General features: G+C 50.9%; 9 protein-coding genes across 9 annotated transcripts; 8 read left to right on the forward strand and 1 right to left on the reverse strand.

Moving 5' to 3' along the window:
• Positions 1 to 2,170: 2,170 nt before the first annotated feature.
• JN550_005672 (uncharacterized protein) lies at positions 2,171 to 3,147 on the forward strand (the record flags this gene model as incomplete). The annotated part of the gene is made up of 3 exons (XM_049317324.1): positions 2,171 to 2,241; positions 2,311 to 2,789; positions 2,843 to 3,147. 3 exons carry the CDS (start codon positions 2,171 to 2,173, stop codon positions 3,145 to 3,147), a joined length of 855 nt encoding a protein of 284 aa, XP_049172294.1.
• A 755-nt stretch (positions 3,148 to 3,902) lies between these two features.
• On the forward strand, positions 3,903 to 4,213 carry JN550_005673 (uncharacterized protein; the record flags this gene model as incomplete). The annotated part of the gene is made up of 2 exons (XM_049317327.1): positions 3,903 to 3,965; positions 4,022 to 4,213. The coding sequence occupies 2 exons, from the start codon at positions 3,903 to 3,905 to the stop codon at positions 4,211 to 4,213; spliced, it is 255 nt and encodes an 84-aa protein (XP_049172295.1).
• A 1,745-nt stretch (positions 4,214 to 5,958) lies between these two features.
• On the forward strand, positions 5,959 to 7,233 carry JN550_005674 (uncharacterized protein; the record flags this gene model as incomplete). Its single annotated transcript, XM_049317328.1, has 1 exon — positions 5,959 to 7,233. The coding sequence occupies one exon, from the start codon at positions 5,959 to 5,961 to the stop codon at positions 7,231 to 7,233; it is 1,275 nt and encodes a 424-aa protein (XP_049172296.1).
• A 1,698-nt stretch (positions 7,234 to 8,931) lies between these two features.
• On the forward strand, positions 8,932 to 10,136 carry JN550_005675 (uncharacterized protein; the record flags this gene model as incomplete). Its single annotated transcript, XM_049317329.1, has 3 exons — positions 8,932 to 9,267; positions 9,321 to 9,899; positions 9,948 to 10,136. 3 exons carry the CDS (start codon positions 8,932 to 8,934, stop codon positions 10,134 to 10,136), a joined length of 1,104 nt encoding a protein of 367 aa, XP_049172297.1.
• Positions 10,137 to 10,823: 687 nt separating this feature from the next.
• On the reverse strand, positions 10,824 to 11,693 carry JN550_005676 (uncharacterized protein; the record flags this gene model as incomplete). The annotated part of the gene is made up of 3 exons (XM_049317330.1): positions 10,824 to 11,006; positions 11,069 to 11,474; positions 11,536 to 11,693. 3 exons carry the CDS (start codon positions 11,691 to 11,693, stop codon positions 10,824 to 10,826), a joined length of 747 nt encoding a protein of 248 aa, XP_049172298.1.
• A 689-nt stretch (positions 11,694 to 12,382) lies between these two features.
• JN550_005677 (uncharacterized protein) lies at positions 12,383 to 12,798 on the forward strand (the record flags this gene model as incomplete). Its single annotated transcript, XM_049317331.1, has 2 exons — positions 12,383 to 12,390; positions 12,465 to 12,798. The coding sequence occupies 2 exons, from the start codon at positions 12,383 to 12,385 to the stop codon at positions 12,796 to 12,798; spliced, it is 342 nt and encodes a 113-aa protein (XP_049172299.1).
• A 325-nt stretch (positions 12,799 to 13,123) lies between these two features.
• JN550_005678 (uncharacterized protein) lies at positions 13,124 to 13,618 on the forward strand (the record flags this gene model as incomplete). Its single annotated transcript, XM_049317332.1, has 1 exon — positions 13,124 to 13,618. One exon carries the CDS (start codon positions 13,124 to 13,126, stop codon positions 13,616 to 13,618), a length of 495 nt encoding a protein of 164 aa, XP_049172300.1.
• Positions 13,619 to 13,859: 241 nt separating this feature from the next.
• Positions 13,860 to 15,104, forward strand: JN550_005679 (uncharacterized protein; the record flags this gene model as incomplete). The annotated part of the gene is made up of 4 exons (XM_049317333.1): positions 13,860 to 14,155; positions 14,228 to 14,534; positions 14,735 to 15,006; positions 15,062 to 15,104. The coding sequence occupies 4 exons, from the start codon at positions 13,860 to 13,862 to the stop codon at positions 15,102 to 15,104; spliced, it is 918 nt and encodes a 305-aa protein (XP_049172301.1).
• Positions 15,105 to 19,749: 4,645 nt separating this feature from the next.
• Positions 19,750 to 20,727, forward strand: JN550_005680 (uncharacterized protein; the record flags this gene model as incomplete). Its single annotated transcript, XM_049317334.1, has 1 exon — positions 19,750 to 20,727. One exon carries the CDS (start codon positions 19,750 to 19,752, stop codon positions 20,725 to 20,727), a length of 978 nt encoding a protein of 325 aa, XP_049172302.1.
• Between the last annotated feature and the right edge of the window lie 1,173 nt (positions 20,728 to 21,900).

Raw genomic sequence — 21,900 nt, forward strand, 5'->3', positions numbered from 1 at the left:
AGGCTCCAAGTGCGCTAAGCCTTGTCTGCGGGCCTGCAGCAGCGGTTTTCAGCCAGCCACAGATCTGGGGAATGCACGCTCGCATGGGTGCCGGCGCTTATTCAAGACGCCAAACCAAATCCTTCTTGTGTTCACGAGGTATAGCTGTATCTGTCGATGTCTATGTGTTAGGTGCAATCGGAGCTGCCGAAACAGGCTAACTGGCTCGTCTTAAGGGCAGTCCATCTTTCTCTACACATCAGGAGTACCGATCTTGTGCGACATAAAAGCCTGCCCATTCCACCGTATTGATATTGTTTGGCTTTTGATGACCCACAGATCTAGGAGTTTCTATTATGCTAGGAAAGAGAAAACTCCCACAAAGCCAGAGAAGATACGACCCAACTTGGTGACGATCCTGCTCGTCTTTAGATGTACAATGGCGGCAGAACCCCTTTCCCTGGCCGAGAGCCTCTCTTTTCTTGCTACACAGACCACGTCCAACACTAGGTTCTTCAATCTTCCCGCCAATTGCGAATTGCGTGTCACCGCAGAGTCCAATGCCGACAATCTTCAACGAGCTGAATTGATCGAGTTTCCAAGCGGGAGAACAATTACCTTCACCGGCAGGGGCGAGAAACAACCCATGATTTGTGAAGCTGATGGATTGAACTTTATGGAGCTTCACCTGGGGAAGTCAACGGAGAAACGCTCTTTCTTCGTGGAGTTCTCTTACAAGGTTGGAGACAGCAGGGATGCTTGTCTGCCCCCTTTCTCCCGGGAAGTCACAGCTGATCGCCCGAACAACCCATCCAAGATCACGCTCAAATGGGTAACAGAGGATTCGACAGACAATGATCGAAACGATACTGTTCTTTTGGCTGTGATCTCAATTTAGCTATTTCGCGTATATAAGGAGGTTTGAAACACAGGAAGCAAGTATTGGGCACGGATTGTTGCTTATATATGAACTGGTATTTAATCACGTAGCATATTATCACGAATATCAGACGGGCATTGGATCCAGCAAAGAAGCTAGAACATCGGGGAAATACATTGCTACAATTTTGCGGCCTCCTAGAGGAAATGCAAGTGATTATTTTTTGTAGGGCCTGTCGAAAGACAGTTTTCAACAGTAATAGGGGAGGTATTGGGTCAAATCTAACCTTTATCTTCTATGTATAAGCAGTAGGTCGAGTAGAGGTCAAATAATCCCCTACAAAGCGTGTCCAAGGCGTATATGTCTTCGAAAGCAGATGGAGGATTCCAGTGTATGTCTTCGCCCTTTTCCCCTTTGCAAATGAGATACGATCAGCCAGGACGTAGCCCACGGCACCTTCTTCCTCTTTCTGATGCTTGCGCTCGCTCCATATCTCATCGGAATTGGGCAAAGTCTATATAAACACTTGATAAGAACATCTACTTTCGCCCTGCCGGACTAGAATGCTTCTACTTGTAATATCAAAGTTGATCAAGTCATGATCGATAGTTTTATTGACTGCCTTGATCGCACTATTCTTTGTGGAGAGCGAGAAACCTTGCGGAGCCTGAGCCATCATCAAACTTCAAACACTTGTGCTGCGCTCCACTTATTCAGGTTATCGTTCCTTTCCAGCTAGACGACTAAGCCCATTGACTTAGGTTTTGCATAGTACAGATAAAGTGTGGGAAAAAAAGAACACGATAATGTCAGAGGTCGATGGACAGCAAGTACGTGGAGAAGGAAAAGCGAATGAAGGCCGCTTAATTCACTTGACGCCACCACAGTACCCGTTCTAAGGCAGACCGGCTGGCACCGCCACACACATCACAAGAGAGACGCCACAGAGGAACGTGAAGGTTGGCCGGCGCCCCCCTTGATCAAGTAACACCAGCCTGCGTACCCCCGTGGTGAACATTACTGGGGTCTTAGGAGCCTTCTTGTCTGCGACTGCGAAACTATGCTCTTATGATAGAATTGCACACCCAACAATCCGTTCTCAATATCGATGGGCAACGTCTACCATAGTACACTCAGCATGAACTATGAGCGCTAAGATGAGGCTGATGCGCTAAAGCCAGTGACGCAGTGCCGTGATTCCGACACGCATCTGCCAGCCCAACATGGGCCGGTTTCCGGTTTCTTGTTTTCACCACAGCGCTCAATCGCCCTGCCATTGTCCGCACGCTCCATGTCTTCAAACCCACGAAGATGGGGTTCGATGTCCTGTCCAAGCTGACACAAGCCAGCCTTGCTGCTGAAGACTTTGTGAAGAAGAAATGGTAAGACCACACAGCGCAGCTGTCTCGGAAGAGTGATTCGCGGGATGCTAATGGCAATCTCGGCCGCAGGGAGGAACACAAGTCGAGAGAGGCTGAGAAAGAGGCCAAGCAAGCGGCGGCAGAGGAAGCTCGGCGTCGCGACGAGAGGAATCGATTCTTCGATTTGATCACAGCCAAGCGCACCGGCTCGTCGGTTGCAGAAATGCCGCCGCTCGTTTGCAATCCAGAAGAGTCGCACAAGGCCGTCTTTTTGGTCACAACTCCCATATCATTTGGAAAGTTCGAACTGTCCAAGAGCACGTATAAGCTTCTAGCAAGACATGTGGGCATGAGCGTGGATAGCGTGAGCCATTGGCTCGTGGCTGTCATCGATCGAGGCTTTGGAAGCTGTTTCTACTATGAGCTGATGAGCGACCAAATGGCGCTGAATGCGATTGGCAAGAACTATTTCCGCACTGAAGAAATCACACCTGGGTTCATTGAAACCTGGAGTTCATGCTATTATGTCGGTGAGACCACTAAGAGCCATAGTGAAATCCAGGAGCTAGGTAAGATATAGATACCATGCACTTCTTCGGGTAATCAGCTTACCCGCAAACAGGAACCCACCATATGACGCTCAATCCACGGTATAATCTTCTTTCAAACAACTGCCAGGATATGGTAGATAGCCTTGTCAAACAACTGTGCGATGGCAGGGTAATCAGTCAGGCCAAGTTGAGCGAGGAGCTATCACTTGCCTCGCCGAGGATCGCGGTGGATCTTATGGTCGCGAAGCTCAGGTCCAAGATGGATATTATCGGCGAGCATGATGACGTTGACAAGGTTAAAGACGACCACAAAGATGTTGAGGACGACGTCGACACCATTAAGGTGTTATGGAACCGAATCCATCGAAAGTCTTAATTAGCAGAGCCGAACCTTGCATCGGTGACAGGCGCCAGGTGTTTCTCTAGCACATGACAGAGTAACCCTTGGCTATGTGCAGTCTGGGTCCTTGCCCCTGCCCTTTCGCTTGTACACATTGGAAACAGTCACACAAGTTCATGCTGCCCAACCGCACCGACCTCAGTTTCTGGGCTTAATGCTATATTTTCTCCATCTGCGACGAGGTGATCTCATCGTAACTGAGACGGATCTCAAGTGCAACAAAAACGACAATGACCAAAGATATGCTGTAGTTAACCACAGACTTGCCGCGATGCCTCACTAATCCCATGAGACGGCATTAGACGACATCGGCGTGGGAGATAGAGGGTACATATCCATAACACACACCCATGGTGATCAATTATATCGGCAATTAAATCCTGCGCGCGCGTCTAGTCCCCGGATCTCCAAGAAGCTAGATGCTATGTTGGACATCAATTACTTCGAGATATCCCTTGCATTACTACCACATGATTGTGCTCCGTTTTGTGGCCAGGAATTGTACGCAGGATACGGCACCCACATCCTACCACGCCACTGTCATATTATGTTACTTGTATATAAATCAAACATGTTTTTCTTTGGTATGCATGCTGGCTTTCCCGGGGGTTCGCGGCTGCCTGACTCACCACTTAGTTGTCTTTTGTGGGATAAGTCAATTTTGATCCAACGCAGTATGCTCATAGGTGTTACGACTTCGAAACTATAAGAGAGGCTGCCAATCTCTGACCATGGTCGTTGGCGCAATAGTGGCCTTGTTTGCCAAATATACGGCACTGCTCTTGGTACCTTACGTGGGTTCTAGTTCCGCAGCAGAGTACGACATGGTTACTAACTTAACCATGTGCAGTTCCTCCTACTAATCAGCTACCGCATCTTCTTTCATCCTCACCGGAATTTCCCAGGGCCAGCAGCCGCCAAAGCGTCGGATTCATATGCCAGCTTTTATGCCCTGTCGCGAAGACTTGACTGGGCTACATTTCGGGATCAAGCGGTTTACGGGAAGTTGGGCACGAGAGCCTCTGAGAAATCTCGATACTAACCCAGTCGGCAGGTCCCTTTATGCGACATGGACCAAACAAACTTGTGTTCAACTCAGCTCAAGCTCTGCGCGGTATTTCCTAATATCCATAATTAGCAGCACTTATGCATCCACATCTAACCGTATCATTAGATATCTACAATAATGAGCGGGTCACGAAATCGCACGTTTACGAACTCACTGCAATCGCTGGTCATCCTAATGTATTCAATGCTATCGATAAACAGCAACACAAAGTCAAGCGGCACGTTGTTGGGCAGGCTATTAATGACAAGGCTATGCGCACCTTTGAACCTACTATGATAGAACAAATCACCATTTTCATTGGCAGGCTTCTCGTAGCCTCATGATATTTGACTCCTGTTGACATGACTGTTCACAGCAAGCGCCTTGGCATGGACATTGTAGGGCTGCTTGCCTTTGGGTACTCTTTGAAAACCCAAACAAGCGCGGAAAATCAGGCAATCCTCAGTGGACTGCTATGGCGCGAGTTCCATCTTGAAAAAAGCGTGGCAGAGAACCCTTCATTGTCGGCGGTCACGTTATTCCCCCAGGTACGCAAGTTCGGGTTTGCATGTATTCGATCCATCACAACGAGAAATATTTTGCAAACCCTTTTACGTTCCGGCCAGAGCGCTGGCTCGATAGTGACGACGAGGCGCTTAAGTTGATGCACTCCGCTTTCAGTCCGTTCTCCGTCGGTCCTCGTGGGTGTGCGGGCAAATCCATGGCGTATTTAGAGGCCAGCCTGGTGATGGCCAAGACGCTTTGGCATTTCGATTTCGAGCAGGCTCCTGGAGAGTTGGTTAAGATTGGTGCCGGCATTCCTGGGAGGTCTGATGGCAGAGGACGGGCAGATGAATTCCAGTTATATGACAGTTTCGGGTCTACGCATGTCGGACCTAACTTGGTATTTCGTTCTGTCAAAAAGTAACTCTAGGCAGTTTTTTTGCTAGCATAGCTGTGGTACGCATTGTCACACCACCTGCCCGTTGGAATCCACGAAAGGAGACCCACGAATTCGTTTTTTGTTGCTTTGGTTGAGCAATGTCTCTGATGTACTGCAGTAATTATTTGAGAGAGAGTCACTGTGCAATGTCGCTGTAAAGTATGTCTATGTGTTCTCCTTGTGGCTTAATTTAGGAGGCTCGATATATCACCAGTACAATCGCGAGTGCATTTTCTACTCGAACCAATGATGGGTGGTGAAGGCGCAAGGCAATCTCCGCCGTGCCGTCGTAATCACAGTCCTCGCGGCATTTGACAGCTAGCTCTAATGATTACCCATATCAAACTATTGCTGGGATTAGCGCACTCTGAAGACGATTGAAAGATCCTTCAATGTTCTGTTTATTGGGACCTCTCCATCTCTCTGCTATAAGGAAAACTGCCCACTTGGAGTGAGTCCGCCCCCCAGCCAGTGAGAGAGCTTCAAAACAGTCAAGGCCTAAATCTATGATTCTAACCATATATCTGATGGTTACTAGGTAGTCTGCCGTTAGCAGCATACGGGTGTTGTGTGCTTGTGATATAGCTCAATACAGGCTATATGGCTCAATGCATGGAAGTTGACCCTAAGGTAACGCTACCGCGCAATGGCGACCACCTCTTCAAAATGGGACATCCAAATTAGGAAACTTGCATACATCTCCGATCTGTTGATGTTTCAGCCTGGGAGTATATAGTTCGCCGAATCCGAGGTCCTAGCAGACGTGCTTCTGATGCACAAACGATAGCAACACCCGATGTTAAGAATTGAGCTCCTCCTTAGCCTTTGGCTTGCCATTGCGTGCAGCGCGGCCGCTACACCCGTCGTCGCCGCCGCACCACCTCCGGACTTCACACCAAATCCAAGCATTGGTGGTGGGGGAAGCAAGTACAAAGACTCGTCTCACTTCCGCGTCTATAACGCCGTCAACGACTCGGTCGCCAATGTCCTACTAAACACGTTAGAGTCAGCCTACTCATGTTTCGTCGGAAGTCAAGGATGGCGATCACCAGGTCTATCGTTCAAGAGCGAGAATGATGACGGGCCGTTTTACAAGACGAATGTTTATGATGTGGCCAGCTTGCCCGGCGCCGCTGCCAACACCGGAACTGACATGTCGAAGGGCTTCAGCTTCCTTAATGTCGTTACGCAGTATATGAGTACACCAGCTGTCTTTGTTCACGAATTCGGCCATGCAATGACATATGCTGAGCGATACTGGGTCGACCAAGGACGTACTGGAGCATGGTGGGAGACAGTAGCGAATTATGTCGCCGATACGTTCATAACGTCTCCTCTCTGCGCGGATGCTAGATCCAAGTACAACCAACCCACCGGCGATACCCTCATAGAATTGAAGAAGGTCATCGGAGATTCCTTCCAAGTCATTGTGGATGGGACGAAGGACTCGGGAAACTACTATCAGGCCTGGCCCTTTTTCACATACCTGATCAACAACCCGGACAATTATACGGGACTGGGGCGTACAGTTTTCCCCGACGTCTGGAGAAAATACAAGAGAAACAGCAATGAGACACCATTGCATGTGCTTGAGAGACTTGCATCGCCAACCAAGATCCAGACCGTAGTTGGACGATACTGGGCTCGTATGGCATATGTTGATATTGGCCACACCAAGGCGCAGGCACTCTTCCAGCAGACAAAGAAAACTATAAACTACGCAAATCTTGATTCTTTAGGGAGTGGGAAGTACCGTGTCAAATTTGCGCGGCAGCCGCGGTACATGGGTGCGAATATCGTGCCACTGAAGGGAAGCGGAGAGATTAGCACGGTGGTGACAGCCGGTAGTCCATTCAAAGCAACACTTGTGGTTAGATCTTCGAGCGGCGCCATGAGGTATACCGAGCTGGTGAATGGTGCTGGGAAAGTAACCGTAGGAAGCGGTGAGGAGGCTAGTCTTGTAGTTGTCAATACTCCGGATGGTCTTCTATTGTTTGACCCCTTTTCCCTCAGCAGCGAGGCCAACAAGGGCTTGGATTACCAGGTCGCACTTACTGGCGCTTCGATATAGCACTATACGTTCCTTGGCTTAGCAATAATGCTCTGGCGTGTTAAGGTGCTTTCATGGGACCCTCGGCAGATGTTGTATTGCAGTGCACCCCATGCTCGCCATGCCATAGAAGTGGGCGTATGCAGGTCGGTAGTCTTCACTGAATTGTTGGGGAACGTTTACAGTGGCCTTAAAGTGTTCAGCCATCCGTCGATCGAAAAAATACCCGCATTCTCAATCAGCATATACCGTCAGCTCCGGCAATCCACATCACGCTCACGCCACGAAGCTCTTGCAATTGCCTAAGCAGGAACAGATTGTCAGCTTTGCAAAATAACCCAGCTGCAGGCAGCCGGCGGAAGACTCTCGGCCATGATGCACGTGCGGGTGGAACCGTGAGTACCACCACCCAGCGCTAGCGCTGTTGATCACCAAGACACCACACCACACCAGAGCAAAGGATGAGCAGGAACACAGTCGAACGACAGCGTGACAAGCACATCTAAAGGCAGTCCAACAATTGAATTGCTTCTGAACCTCCAAGTCAAACAAAAAGGGAAAGGTATGTAGCCTGTAAGTTATACTGGCAAAAGTCGACACCTGTGTGATTCGAACACACGCTCCCGAAGGAAATGCCTAACACTACTGAGACGATCAGATAGCAGGGCATCGCGTTAACCACTCCGCCAAAGTGCCTAGGAATCACTCCATTGGATGTTGTTGAAATGGGAGAAACAATGTGGTAATATGTATTGCAGATGGGGGGCTGTGGAGATGCCAAGGTCTTAGCGATTTGGGTTAGGAGCCAATGCGTACTACAGGGCATTCCCCGCTTTTGAGACACTTTGTTGGACGTGCAAGGAGGCCAGAGTTCAGATTAATCGAGTCAAAATCGGGTTGATCAGGTACTCATTTGTGATGGCAGTCTGGTCTATAGATCAAGTGTCTAACTGTGAGTGACGACAACGATCCATAGAGTGGTTCATAGGCACTTTGGCTACGTGGTTAACGCGATGCCCTGCTATCTGATCGTCTCTGTAGTGTTAGGCATTTCTAGCCCGAGCTGGCGCTCGGGGTTTCGTAGCTGCGCTGCAAGGGGCCTGGCTCTTAGTGCGGGATGCTTCCACTCGAGGACAACTCAGCTGACGAGCACAGTGGTCTAATCGTAACAAATGGAAACACAATAGTTACAAATCATGGAGCAAAGGCCCATTACTCATGAAACAATGGTTTATTAGTGTCCAATTGAGGTGCATGAGCTGTATACTTGTAATGTCTATAGGGGACACTCTGATTGGACAGTGGCTTAAAGTAGCAACTGTCTGCCAGATGTCAATCTTTGCCAGCTGGTCCAAAGCTGCACACTCCACGAATGGCGATCTCTAAGAGCGTCAGAACTCTATACAGAGACTGTGTTTTCGGAATCAGACGGGCATCTATGCGCGCAACTCTTTTCCCACTTCGAGTCATGACATATAAGATCTACGGTGCACGGTTGTTTCTAGGACAGCCAATGGGAGCCCGAAGCCTTGGTAATGTGTTGGTTGCATGAGTGACTAATCCGCTGCATTACCAATCAAGCTTTATTAGGTCTCACCAAACCCCACATGTCGGATGAGGATGCTTATAAGAGGGATGTGTGTTGCTTCATTTTGGCAGTGGAAGTCGCAATACAGATTTTTATCAGCCCAACAAGAAACACACCTCTAATCCGGCATCATGTCCGCTCGTACGCACTCTGCACTCGTCCTTGTTGGCCAGCGGGAGCCCTTCGAGATTCATCGGAGACCCACAATCACGCCGGAAGGAAGCGACATTCTGATTGATTCAAAGTTCACGGCGTCGACGCCTCTCGATCTGCACAGGGCTGATGGTGGCCTTCTCATCGAGCCTCCGCAAGTACTTGGAGCTGTTACTGTTGGTGTCGTGGAGGAGATAGGGCCGAATGTGACACTCTTCAAACCAGGAGACAGAGTCTTTGGGTGGGCACACGAGGGGAACGTGCAAGCTGCTCATCAGGAACGCATCACAGCCCCCGATTGGAAATTCGCCAGGGTATGTCATCAAGCAACTAGTCAGAAAACAGCAATGGCTCATGGACTCGATAGATACCCAATGGCTTCACGATGGAGGAAGTTGCAACTATTCCCGAGAACTTTATCACGGTCTTTAACACCATGGCTACAGACCTCGGCCTACCCACACCGTGGCCAAAGCCAGCCGACTATGTACCGCCCCGAGCGGATGAGCCTATTTTGATTTGGGGCGCTGCATCGTCCGTGGGCCAACAGGCTATTCAAGTCCTCAAGCACTATGGATATCGACACCTGATCGCAACAGCGTCTCCCTCCCATCACGGTTATCTGAAGGGTTTGGGAGCGGAGGAAGTCTTTGACTACAGAGATGAGAAAGTGGTCGAGGCTATCCTGAACGCAGCCGCAAGAGTAAGGGGGGCTCAGCAACCAGCTATACCGATGGTCATTGACTGCATCGGCTCCCAAGAGGGAAGCTTGAAGGCAATTGCTAGGGTAGCAGACAGAGGAACCACAGTGGCCATTATGCTTCCTGTGATTCTCAAGCATGCGTCTAATGATCAAGTGCCCGAATATTCCATGGACGTCACGACTGCTGCCAGATGGAAAGAAGGTGTTGAACCTCGCGGCGTTCGTACTCATTTTGTTTACAGGGTATGTTACAGTTTCTATTACTCAAAGAATTCGCTAACTTCAACCAAGAATGAGTTCTTCAAGGAGAAGCTTGCTACTGAGATCATGCCAACTTTCCTGTCTGAAGGGATAGTTCTACCCCAAAGGTATAGACTGGTGGAGGGTGAAACGATGCTCGAGAGAGGCACCAACGCACTCAATGCCCTAAGAGATGGTATCAGCCGCGAGAAATTAGTGTGGAGGACGAGCCAGCAGTGATGTTCAAACTCCACCGCAACATTTTCTATCCGCTAAGTACAAGCTTTGGGGGTTGACGGGCCATTTCCAGGCACTCCTGACTGTGTAAACACCTCTTAGCATCACGGTAACAAGTGTTGTTCTGACTTGTGATCTTATAAGTATCTTAAGCATCTCAGGGCTATCGAGATGAAATCAGGTTGGACGTATTCAAGGATATAGAAAGGAATAATCATGGCCTTCTCGACATGCTACACTTCCCGGCTGCGTATCCCTTGCTTGTTCTATGTTACTCATGGTGCGCAATGTCGTCATCATGATATCAACCTGAGACGAGAAAGTGATCACGTTGTTCATCTCATACTTCGTGATGGGCAAAATGCTTGGACTACCTTCGTGCTTCAGATGCATGTCTAAATATACAAGTATTGACCCATCCACAGCCCCGCGCCGTTGATCGTGTAAGCAAATCATGATGCTTGGATCTTAACCTGTACAGCTGTTAACTTGAACTTTCGAAAGTCTTAGGTTTCTGGGCAGTAAAGGGCGGAAGCTGCATGCTGGTTCAGTCGTTGCAGCATCGTCTGCGCCTGGTCGTATCGAGTGGAGTGATCCGACTTCAGCCTGTGGTTTATGGCCAGGGTTTTCTTCGGGTCGTCGCCCGAGACGAAAGTGAATGAAGTATCTTTGTTATTGCTCCACAAGTGCTCAAACAATCCACTCGTAGGCTGGGAATGCATCACCCTTGATATGGGCATCGACTTTCTTGCCAGCATATATGACGCAGCTCTCTGGATGAATGAGGCCAGGCTGATTGTGCTGCACCGTAACATGAAGCGTGTGTCCTTTCTTCAACATAGCCGATTGAGTGACCAGTCCCTTGGCCAAGGCCTTGCGAATGTTTGTTTGGTGCTGAACGTCGGTATGTGTCCTTGGCCACGAGTCATGTCTACCTGAAAGACCCTCTGGCACTTCTCTGCCAAACCCCTGCGAGATTTCATGATATGCTCGAGTGTGCTTTGACTGAGGAAATGATCATGACACCAGGCTGGAAGGTCGATCTTGCCCTCAGCCTTCACCCGGCCGTATGCATGAAGAGCATTCAGGTCTGTGATGTGGTCAAACAGAGGATGAGCGAACTGGCACCGGTCCATCATGTCGGCAGCATCTTGGAACGCGATAGGTCGTGTCCAGATTGGGTACTGGGAGCAACTGATGGCGACAATGGCGCAAATATCCTCGAGGCAGCCAAGCGAGTTGCCAGCTTCCAAGACACGGTACCAGATCTGATCAATGGGTAGCCTAGCCGCTCTTCTTCCATCAATGGTAATATCACCCGAGGGGCCGTCAAGGAATTGCCTGGAAAAGGTTACGAATTAGCAAACTCATAGATGAATGTGTGAATATGGGATAGACTTACAAGTCCTTCAGCTCACAGAGCGCCTCGAGCAAGCTTTCAACCGCAGGGGAGTCGACAAATTTGAGACTGAGAAGATTGGTAACATTCGCATTCTTCAGGTAGAGAATGACAGCAGCGAGATTGCTGTTCTTAATGGTGGGGCAGGTACTTGGCCGCATGTCCTCCAAGAATGCAGTCCGTGTGTACAGTCGGTAGCATTCCCCTGCCCGAACACGGCCAGCCCGTCCTTTGCGCTGGTTTGCCGAGGCCTTAGAGATTGGCCCCAGGATTAACTGATTCATACGAACTCGAGGGTTCCACAGCATTTCCTTTGCGAAGCCGGTATCAACGATATACACTGCGTCAGGAATTGTGACGCTGGTCTCAACGATGTTGGTGGTCAAAATGCACTTGCGATCCTTTGGCAGCGCGCCGTGAACCGGAATAGGCAGGATTGAATTAGACTCACGAGAGAGAGCGTCTCGAGCCGCCTCGATCTCGTCCTCGCACCAGTTTTCAATTTTAGATCCACTAAATCATCTCATTGAATCGTCAAGAACAATCAAAAATCCCTCTGCTTGCCATCCCATAGGTCCCATTCAATTGACGTCTCAATTGATGACCTGATTGTGACGATCTCCAATGGCCATCACTCTATCCTACCACTCTCGGTGACCACGCTACCACCAAATATACATTTCCATTCGCTTCGTGAAATCCCAAGTTGCATCAAGTCCGATCAAAATATCTCATCCAATCACCAAAATCTTTCTGTGTTACCATTTCCACTTCCTTCAAACTCACACATCGGTGACGGGAGATCTCTACCAGATCATTTACCTCTTCGAGTGACTCGTCAGCATCAGCGATGGACAGGTGAGTTCACACTAAGATACATACCTCTCATGGGAGACAGATACATCCTTGTTTCAGACACTGATGATTGACAGCACTGGTAGCGACTTGCTGTCCCAGTCCTCTACGCCGCCGGTGATGGAGCTTACTCCGCCTGTGATACCCATGACGGTCACTGCCAGGGACGTTCGTCAGCGAGCAGACCTCACGTCCTTCGACGTTCAGAATATCAGAAAGATCATCGAAGCAGTTCAGAGGAAGGCCCTCCCGGACACAGCCTGTGTTGTCGACGACCAAATTGTCGACAAATACGTGGACAAGGCGTTCGCCAGCGGCTGGAATACCAATATGCCACTCAGTAACACGTCGAAGAAGCCGACAACAAAAACCCTGGACAAGACCGCTATCCGAGTGGGGTTCTGGAAGTAAAAACTTGTGTTCTCCAACGCCATGGCGGCTTGTTATTCTCTGACTGTGCGCGGTGCTCGTTTGATCTCACGGAGCGCGCGCCCCCAGGGAAGGCGCTCCACATGGTCCTTCCTTCAAAGTTGACAAATTCAACATGTGACCTGGGCTCCTGCAAACGCAGTCTGATCAACAGCTCGATTTTCCAATATTCAAAGGCCCAGTCTCTCAAGATAATCATCATCATGATCATCATGATCATCATCACACCATATTGGTCCTTCCATTACTCCGTCCCCTAATCACACGTGGCTACTCCCGCAAGGACAAGGGCCTCCTCTAGTGGAGTATGGATCCTCGGTTCTATATTCTCGCCGACACCAAGTGTCCGGGTGCGGGTGACGACACTTGCGGCAAGCTCGGGGGCTTGCACCCTGTTATTGCCATCCCATACATCATGCCCAAAAAACGTAAGAAACAAATGGCAATCAACACAGCGATCTCTTGCCTTACCAGATGTCGACGGGAATTGGGGCATGGCGAGATTGATTTCGGGACGGGTTCCTACAAAACACATTTCAGAACCCAGGGAGATCGCCAGGTGTACTCCTTCGACATTGGTAAACCACTCCCAGTCCCAGTAGATGATGTCGACATTTCTTCCTCGTCGCGCTTAGCGTTCGCACCACTGCCCGTGAACAGCCCAAACACCTCGGCGACAACTCCTACCGTGACGTCTCTGCAGAAGCGCAAGGCGCCGGAGGATACGACTTCAAGCAAAAGGCTCAAGAGCGTTACACCTCTTGGTGTAAGCCCAGAGGGGCTTGAAGGCAACCTCATATAACTTTTCTTCATACATGCTGCTACTGGTGGCATACACGGTATTGGGAATTTTTGGGATAGGCTGGAATAGCATGAGAGCAACCTCAATTTATCTTCGTCACTGGCTTTATCGATGATACTTCGGCGGGATAGTGCCTGGTGAACTTGCTGAAACATTACGCTGGGGAAATACGGATACAGAGATGTAACTTTGAATGGAGTTCAGGGGCGTTGATTGGGGGTCATGTCGCCGTTCGACTACAATGTATGCCACCAAGTCCTCCAACTACTTTGCCAAAAAAGATGGAAAAGTAGCACCCGTTCTGACCATCACGGGTAGAAAGTATCACGTGGAAGAGTCCTTTCTTGGAGAAACCCAAAATTATCTTAGCACCACTGACGCAGACTCCGTATCACTGACCGATGCCCAGCTTACTGCTGGTGCAGATCGCTTCTCCGCTCGTGTCGACTACTTTGACACAGCACTGAAAACTGTACTATATATCCATGAGAACAAGCCAGCAGGCGACATAGTACTCTTCTTGAGTGGCGTATTGAAGTAGATTTGCTAGAAAACGTCTGGGTTGCCCCGTCATTTTCGGGAGGGTGGTGAGTACTGACTACTTGGTAGCAACCTTCTGTCACCAATCTTTGGAAAACTCAACACCACCACCATCACTATCTTTATCGTCATTATGGATGTCATCAATTCCGCCGCGGACATCACCGAGGACATGCGCAAGGTTCTAAAACCCTTGATCCTGAAGGCCAAGCAGCAGCTGGAACCGACTGCTACGACCGTCTCAGATGAAGAGGCTGATCGCATCTTGGGGCTGGTCTTTGATGGCGGCTGGATCAGCTCGGCCGGCATCGATATCCCCAAGATGAGAGAGATGCCTCTGACTACCGGCTTGATCAGAATCGGTAAGTTCAGTGAGGTTAGTTATGGAGGCATGCTTCTCTTCTTATCAAGGGATTCTCCTCATTCACATCTATTATCGTGCCTGTCCGTATCTGACTCATTTCTTCTCAATCAGGACTTGCCAGCAAGTGCTGCAAGGTGGGCAGTCTGGGCAAAGGACCACAACCCCGACGCGCCGAGGGGAATCCTTCATGACCCTCCCAGTCCAAGGCTTAGCAGAAGGATAAGGCCCGCCAGAAGGACGCGCCCGCTTTCTTCCGTGCCCGTCTCGACAAGCGAGTGCATTGTGTAGTTCATGACTACATTGACGGAAAAGGCAAATGGGTCCCTGCCGGATTCGTCAAATTCGATAACGGCGGCGAGACCCTCACCAATGAGGAGCTCACCATGGCTTACCTCGCGGCGGATGACGCCAGAGAAGAGATCGTGGTCATGTGGAACAGAGACTTGTATGTCTATTTGATACGCATGAGGATCTACAACATGTGGTAATGCATTCTCCGATACAGCTTTTCCTTAATCCTTGCTAACTTATATTCCTAGCAACCTCAACCCGTACAATCTGCAGGCCTTAGGTGTAGTCTAATACACCACTGCTCGCTTCGTGACTTCCCCTCGCATTGCCGCGCGCATCCCACAAGTCAAGAAGGATTTAATCGATATTGACAAGGACGTGGCTACCAGAACGGTTCATTATGCTTGCCGGCCTCTGGTATGAGGAGGGGAAGGAGGAGGGCTGTCCTGGGTGAAGCCTCAGGGGAGGATCAGGCGCAAGCCAATTATCATTAACATAGCATGTTGCAAGCTTGACAATTCACAGTCCGAGATATTGAGGACTTCTGTCGTCGATGGCGCAACCCAAAGATTCTGTGATCATGTGCCTTCTATTGCTAGGAATCTTGTTGTACGTGCGGCAGGCCTCGTGTTTGGCTTATATGTACAAGCTAGAGAACGCGAATGATGAACCATGGACGACCTACTCATGAGTGACCTTCTAGCTTGCTGTCTTCTTGTGATAATCAACTAAGAAATGCTCCTCAAAGCATCCTTCTCATACCGAAGAACAAAACGCAAAGTCTTACAATAGCACTCAGGACACAGGTAAAATAGAGGGTAGCGCGACATAAAAGATCGGAGCTGCCTCGGTTAAGCCCACGAAGGTCCCTAGGTATGTCCCTGGGTATTGCGGCCCACCATGACCGCCCCTTTGACTAAACCCAATAACGTTACGCCTAACATGGATGTCAACGGGGCGATGGCTTGCTTTGACAAATGCGAAAGTGGCGGAGAAGGCGACGTTTTAACCACACTTTGGAACAAAGGAATATGGCAAGGTTTACTGTTCTAACATCGGCAAACTACTCCCTTGCTAATGGACGATGTGGACATTCTTGAATATCATTTCGCAAATATTGGTAGAAAAGGCTAAAATTGACGGGTTCAATCAGGTTTTGGCTTACATGACGCGGTTTAGTATGATACCTTTCATCTGCCGTCTGTTTGTGAGGTAAGTGTGTAAGATGAGCTGTGGCTGAGACTTCCCAGTGGGTCATGAGCTCGTCTCGATCTGTGAGATTGTACGTAGTAAGCGATGCTGCGGCTGAAATCGACCTGCAGACTGCATTGATGACGGAAAAACAGGTTCCTGACCAGTCGCCGAACTGGCACTAGTGAAGACGTCGGTTGTTTGGGGGCCAGAAGGAGAGAAAGCGAGCTTGGGCAGGTGGTTTTCGTGGCGGCAAGAGACACTTCAAGATTAGGCATGGTTTAATTGTTCGCACACAGCAATGGACTCTGCGAATTGTCACTGGGGGCGCCTGGAGACTTTCGTCATGTTTTGGTTCGTCATGGGATTTGAGCGGTACCATCAATTATCGTCATCACCAATGAGGCTCTCGACTTGGAAACGGCAAGCTCTATGCAAAACATCCCGCAGCCACAAACCCGAAGCATCGGATAGGCTTCTCTTTGCCGCCGACCTATTCTTTCGACCCGGAGATGGCCGTATGCAAGGCCAGCAAATAGCTGCATGCCGTAGTTTGGGAGATGGGACCAAAAGGTCAAGACAAGATTTTGTGGAGAGCTGCTCAGCCTCCTTCAGTGAATTCGGGGCTGTGGATGGACACCTTTCGTGTGCTGATTTCAATCTCTAGTGGGGGGTGGATTACTGTGGAAAGCTAACTTGCGACCCAGCCGCTAAAAAGCTTGACTGGGGGGTGAAGTGCTGTTGACTTAGCGTCCGTCATTGACCCAACCGAGCGTCAACGTCCGGCCTGCTGGAATCTGCCTTGTGGATCAGGTGAAACATGTAGGGCTGAATTTGCACATCCATGTTGCAGTGTCAACCATTACTCTTGTCGCTTAATATGTTTTGTTCCGAGAACAACCGATCTTGACGTTCGATATAACATCATTTCTCCATAATGAACCGATCCCCATATATGCAGAATATGGGTTGCCTCTGGGGTAAGCGTGTGGCGCAAGTCCGCCAGCGGCAGGGGATGATGGTTGTGCGGCCAGAAGGTTGGGGGCCAGAGGGAGCCCTCGAGGCTACTCTGACACGTTGGAGAAGGCGTTGGGGTTGTCAGCTTTGCATGCATTTCTCTACAGTAGTAGTAACACAATGTCGTCAGAACTTTGATCTGGCGGATGAAAGATCACCAGTTACACCTGCGGCAGTCATGGGACGGATGACGCGGCATGTTTTGTTCAAAATCCCCTCGACATGGCAACCGACAGAGTGCATTCCTTGGGGGCCTCTGGCTCCCCGATATTCGCCGGCACTTGAGCCGTAGGACTTTGGTGGCGCGTCTTCGGTGAGCGACGACGGCAAGACAGAACACGTAGGCAAGGTCAGAAGGGTGTGTAATCAGGAGAGTATTTCACAATGATTGCCTTGCGCCATTGGTCCTCGTGCGCAAATGCGACAGCAGTCAACATGGAACAATACCTACCAAGATGAATTCCCTGTGGATGCTGACACATTCAAGCGTGGTAAGAATCTCTTTACTATGTTTTTGCTAAGCCCACCTTGCATACCTTAGGTGTTGCCATGTAGTATGTAGGTCAATGGGGGATGGCATGATAAAACCCACAGTAGCATTGCCCTGTGCTCCAGCCCTCGGCCGGCTCTTACGACGATTGTGGCAAATGGCCTATTTTGAAGCGGGGGAGGTTAGGATCTGAATCCTCAGCCATGCCTCTGGTTGAGAGAGGAGGGTGCAGAGACGCTTGGTACACAGGTTGACAGATATGCATGATGTGGTGGTGTTGAGAATCTTCGTCCAACAGTCATTTTTCCACTTGGCTGCCTGCGCTTTGCCTAAACACGCCTGCACGTGCTCTTGTTCTTGGACAACCGACTGACTGGCGGTGGGGCAGGCTTTAGCCAGCCAAAAGGTCCCTGCCTGACATGGACCCGCGGCGGCGCGCAGATGGCACCGTGTGCGACTTTTTCCACAATGAGGCTCTCCGACTCTCTTGGAGCTCGCATCGGGTCGCTACGGCGGGAAAATGGATTCATGTTTCGGATACCAGATCCTCGCAAACCATGATATATTCCATGTCAAAGCCTGCCGCAGCGTGGAGACAAATGCCACACAGAATCCAGGTATCGTGGCTGTGACCTGCGACTGCGGTGATAAGTGAGAGAGGACTGGCGCTTGCACAGCCATCCCACCCGCGCAGACTGGTGTGTGTCCCACCCGTCCGAGTGCGAGCAGGCTGGCGGGCTGGCCACTCCCCAAACGCCCCCTTGCAGCAGTTCTCGAACGGAAAGGCTGTGACATCAGTTTCCGCGTCGGTCGAATCACGAGGACAATGGTCAAGGCTACAGTCCTCTCTCCGTGGAGACAGAACGCTCGGCGCTGGCCACAGAATAACCTCGAGAGGGGGCGTGTCTGCACGACACCGCTTGCTGCAAACTACTGCAAGTCTCGCCGGCTCGCAGCACAAATGTTTCCCACCGCGGAATGCGGAGGCCAATGACTCAGGCGGACTCCAGGCAATCGCTGTCTGAATGGGCAATCCCGCCATGGGAGTACCGCAGAGCCAATGCCAGCATTGCGACAGCACTGGCAGCTCAATTAACAACAGACCACGAATGTGGGCTCGGAGGGATTCGCGTTTCCAGCTCTTGCGCTTGTCTCAAGCCGCGCTTCTCTACCACACACGCGCGCGGGCCAGCTACCAGCATTGCTATTTTTACGTTTGGTTAACTGAGTCGATTCCTTGCTCCTGATCCGGCATTCTGGGTACGCGGGGTGGTCTCGCGGCCGGCTGCCTCTGAGCGCGGCGTTTCGTGTCGTTTCTATCTGGAGGTCGTGGGTGGCTGCAGGATGATCCATGCGATCCCTCTGCTTGTCAACCCGCCTGTTTCCCTGTGTTCACTTACGGCCACTCTGCTTGGGACAGGCCTGACACGGTCACCCGTCGACATCGCCCGCTCAGCCTCTCGGCTGTGAGATGGCTATTGGGCAATAGCGAGCAAGGGTGCCGTCTCCACCATTCCCCCTTAGGCACCCCCCGGCCAGCTCTGGAGAATGAATCACCGGCCTCAGGGCCTCATGGCGTACCCATCCTGGACTAGCCGGGAGGGTAATGGAGGGGAGTGAACCTTGTAAGTCCTGGCAAGGCTATGTGGAAATTATTACATTTGCACCCCTCCCGCGCACCAAAAGTTACAAAAGTCCTGGGAAAGGTCCCTCACCTCCATTATCTTCATCACCCATACTTAAGGCAACAAACCTCTCCTTCTTCTCGTTCCAGGTCCAGACCGGACTTCATTGCAATTGGCCTTGACCTCCTTCACCAAGCCCTATTATCACTTACACATACTCGAGCGTCCGCTAGGCAACAAGCGGATACCCAACTGAGGTATACTTAAGTTAGCCCTCACCCGAGCCTCCTTCCTCAACGACCTTCCTCCGATGTCATGTCTTTGAAGCCAAAGGTTCAAAGCGCAAAAGACTCTTCCATCTGCGACACGGCCGATTGACGACACAGCTGTGGCCTCACCTACAGTCCTCGTAGACCACACCATTTTGAACACAAGACGCAAAACCGACTTATACGCGACGGTCCATACTGGTCGCTCGTTGAACACCAGCACCTCACCGGCAGTGGCAGCCCTCGAGTACACATACCGCGATCGTCGGTCACGGCCTAGACCTCAGGTCATACAGCCCAAACCACCACGCATCCACCATCCAAATACGTTACCAACCGCAACCATGAGTGAGAATTACACCTACTCCTACAGCAGGAGAAGCGGCAAGCATGAGAAGGAGTACGACGAACGCCGACCTCGCAGTTCCCATGTCTACAATGGCCACCTACCACCTTCACCCCCCTCGTCTGACGCATCCTTTGCGCCTTCTGGCAGCGACGGTGAGCGTGCCCACAAGCGACGATCCGGTGTCTACATCAACGGCGAGAAGGTTCCAGATGTAACCCGCAAACCTTCTCGTCGTGAGAGGCGCAACAGCAACCATGTTGTCATTGTCGAACCTCCTGCCTCACCACGCTCGCCACGCACACCACCACGTTTCGACACACCAGTGGGGAGCCCTTCGCGCTCGCCTGCGTATATTCACCAGTCTCGCATGCCCCAGTATGCACCGCCTGTCCGCCCGGAAGTACGAGTCGAGGTCACCGATCACCGCACCGGTCGCGATAACCACTACTACAGACATGTGCCTACTCCGGCACGATCCCGCCGCGACTCCTATTCTTATGGCAGCAGCGGCGGGAGCAGCGCCTCTGACGAAGCCATTCGTGTTCAGAAACTCGAACGCGAACTGAGGAAGGCTCAGGAGAAGAAGAAGGCGAAAGAGGCTGCAGAGGCCGCGGAGGCAGCTGCGCGCCGACAAAGGATCCAATCTGAAATTGAAAAACAGAACGCGCACATTGCGAATCGCAGCCCTCCATCAACCAAGCCCCAGAAGTACCGACGCGGATCAGTTGCCATACGGCCTGAAGAGAATCTTGCGAAGGCATTCCAGAAGGTTCATATCCGCGAGAGCGAAGTACATGAAACCGAGGAGGAACGCTGGCGCCGCAAAATGCGCGCAGAAGAGGCACGTAGGCAAAAGGAAGACGAAGCCCAGCTACAGCGTTTGAAGGATCGCATGACCCCTCAAAGGAGCAACACCACTGGGCGGTCGAGCACAAGGAGACCGCCGACAGTAGAATATGAGTATAGAATATGAGTGCTGCACGAATGTAAGAGGCAGCAAGGAGTCATGTGACGATATAGTTGGCTAGGCGTTTGGAATGTTTATGATGATACCTTGGGACAACAAGCAGGTGGGCACAATCTGCGCTCGACTTGGCTTTTTTTCTTGATGCACCGAGTATATAAATTATTATACCATTGGATGCGTCAAACATGGTTTTCCCAACGCCGGTCCCCAGTGATTGTCTTAAGCCATTTCTCCACTAAAGTATAGTTTCTTACATGCTAATCGTGGGCACACGACACGGCCTCGGAAAGATGCTACTACCACTTAGTTTGAGAACTACATGCCATGTTTGTCCTGCTCTACGACCGGAGGGAACTTGGAAACCTCGAGTATTGTCGGGCTAGCTCCGCCGTAGAAGTCAGATGCCACTTTTCGTATCGCATCGGAAGGCGGCGGTTGAGACACGACGTTTTGGAGTAGCGACTATGACTGTCGTCCAGCGTCGCCGATCGTATAAAAGTTGACTCATTCGGACTACTGGAATGCTTCTGCCCCTCACCCCCAGTCCAGTGTGACTGGCCGCACATCCATCCCACCGTCGCCCACATGTTCCTCTGGCATTCTGCATTGTGCCCCGCGGTCATGCGGGGCACAAGCTCAATCCCGCCCTCAATTGGACGGGCTGGAGGCCCTCCACCCGTTCCGGACCCTGACCTCGACTCACCTAACCCAACTGCTGCCTGCGTGCCACCAGTAATCGACGACCGGTCTCTGGTCTCCCGCGAGACCTGCCCGCATGGGAGAACTGTCGAGGGCAGCCAGTGAGGGACAGAGGGGACGGTCAGCGCAAGGGGCAACCGAACGAAATGCCGCATCGCGCTCCTAGATGCACACCCCCCAGGTTAGGCACTCATTCAATCTCAATTCGCAGAGAAGGGGGCATGGAAGAAAAGAATGCGTTTGTTAGGTTAGGCACCAAGACGAGGTTTCCAGCCGGGAAGGACCCATGTCGCGCACACCCCCTTCATACCCACTGGATGCCGGGAACGAAAATTATAGGTTGTGGGTGGGATCTGCCCCAATCCAGTCCCGGGGGGTTCCCCTGTTGCCTGATTAGGAATCTCTGCTACGTACTATCTCGGCGTTTAGGGACGGTGGTCTGTGACTGTCGCAATTGCGAAATTGCGCGAAATTCAACAC

Source organism: Neoarthrinium moseri (assembly GCF_022829205.1).
Source record: "Neoarthrinium moseri strain CBS 164.80 chromosome Unknown scaffold18_Wmoseri_CBS_16480, whole genome shotgun sequence".
In the NCBI taxonomy this organism is placed as follows: Eukaryota; Fungi; Ascomycota; class Sordariomycetes; order Amphisphaeriales; family Apiosporaceae; genus Neoarthrinium; species Neoarthrinium moseri.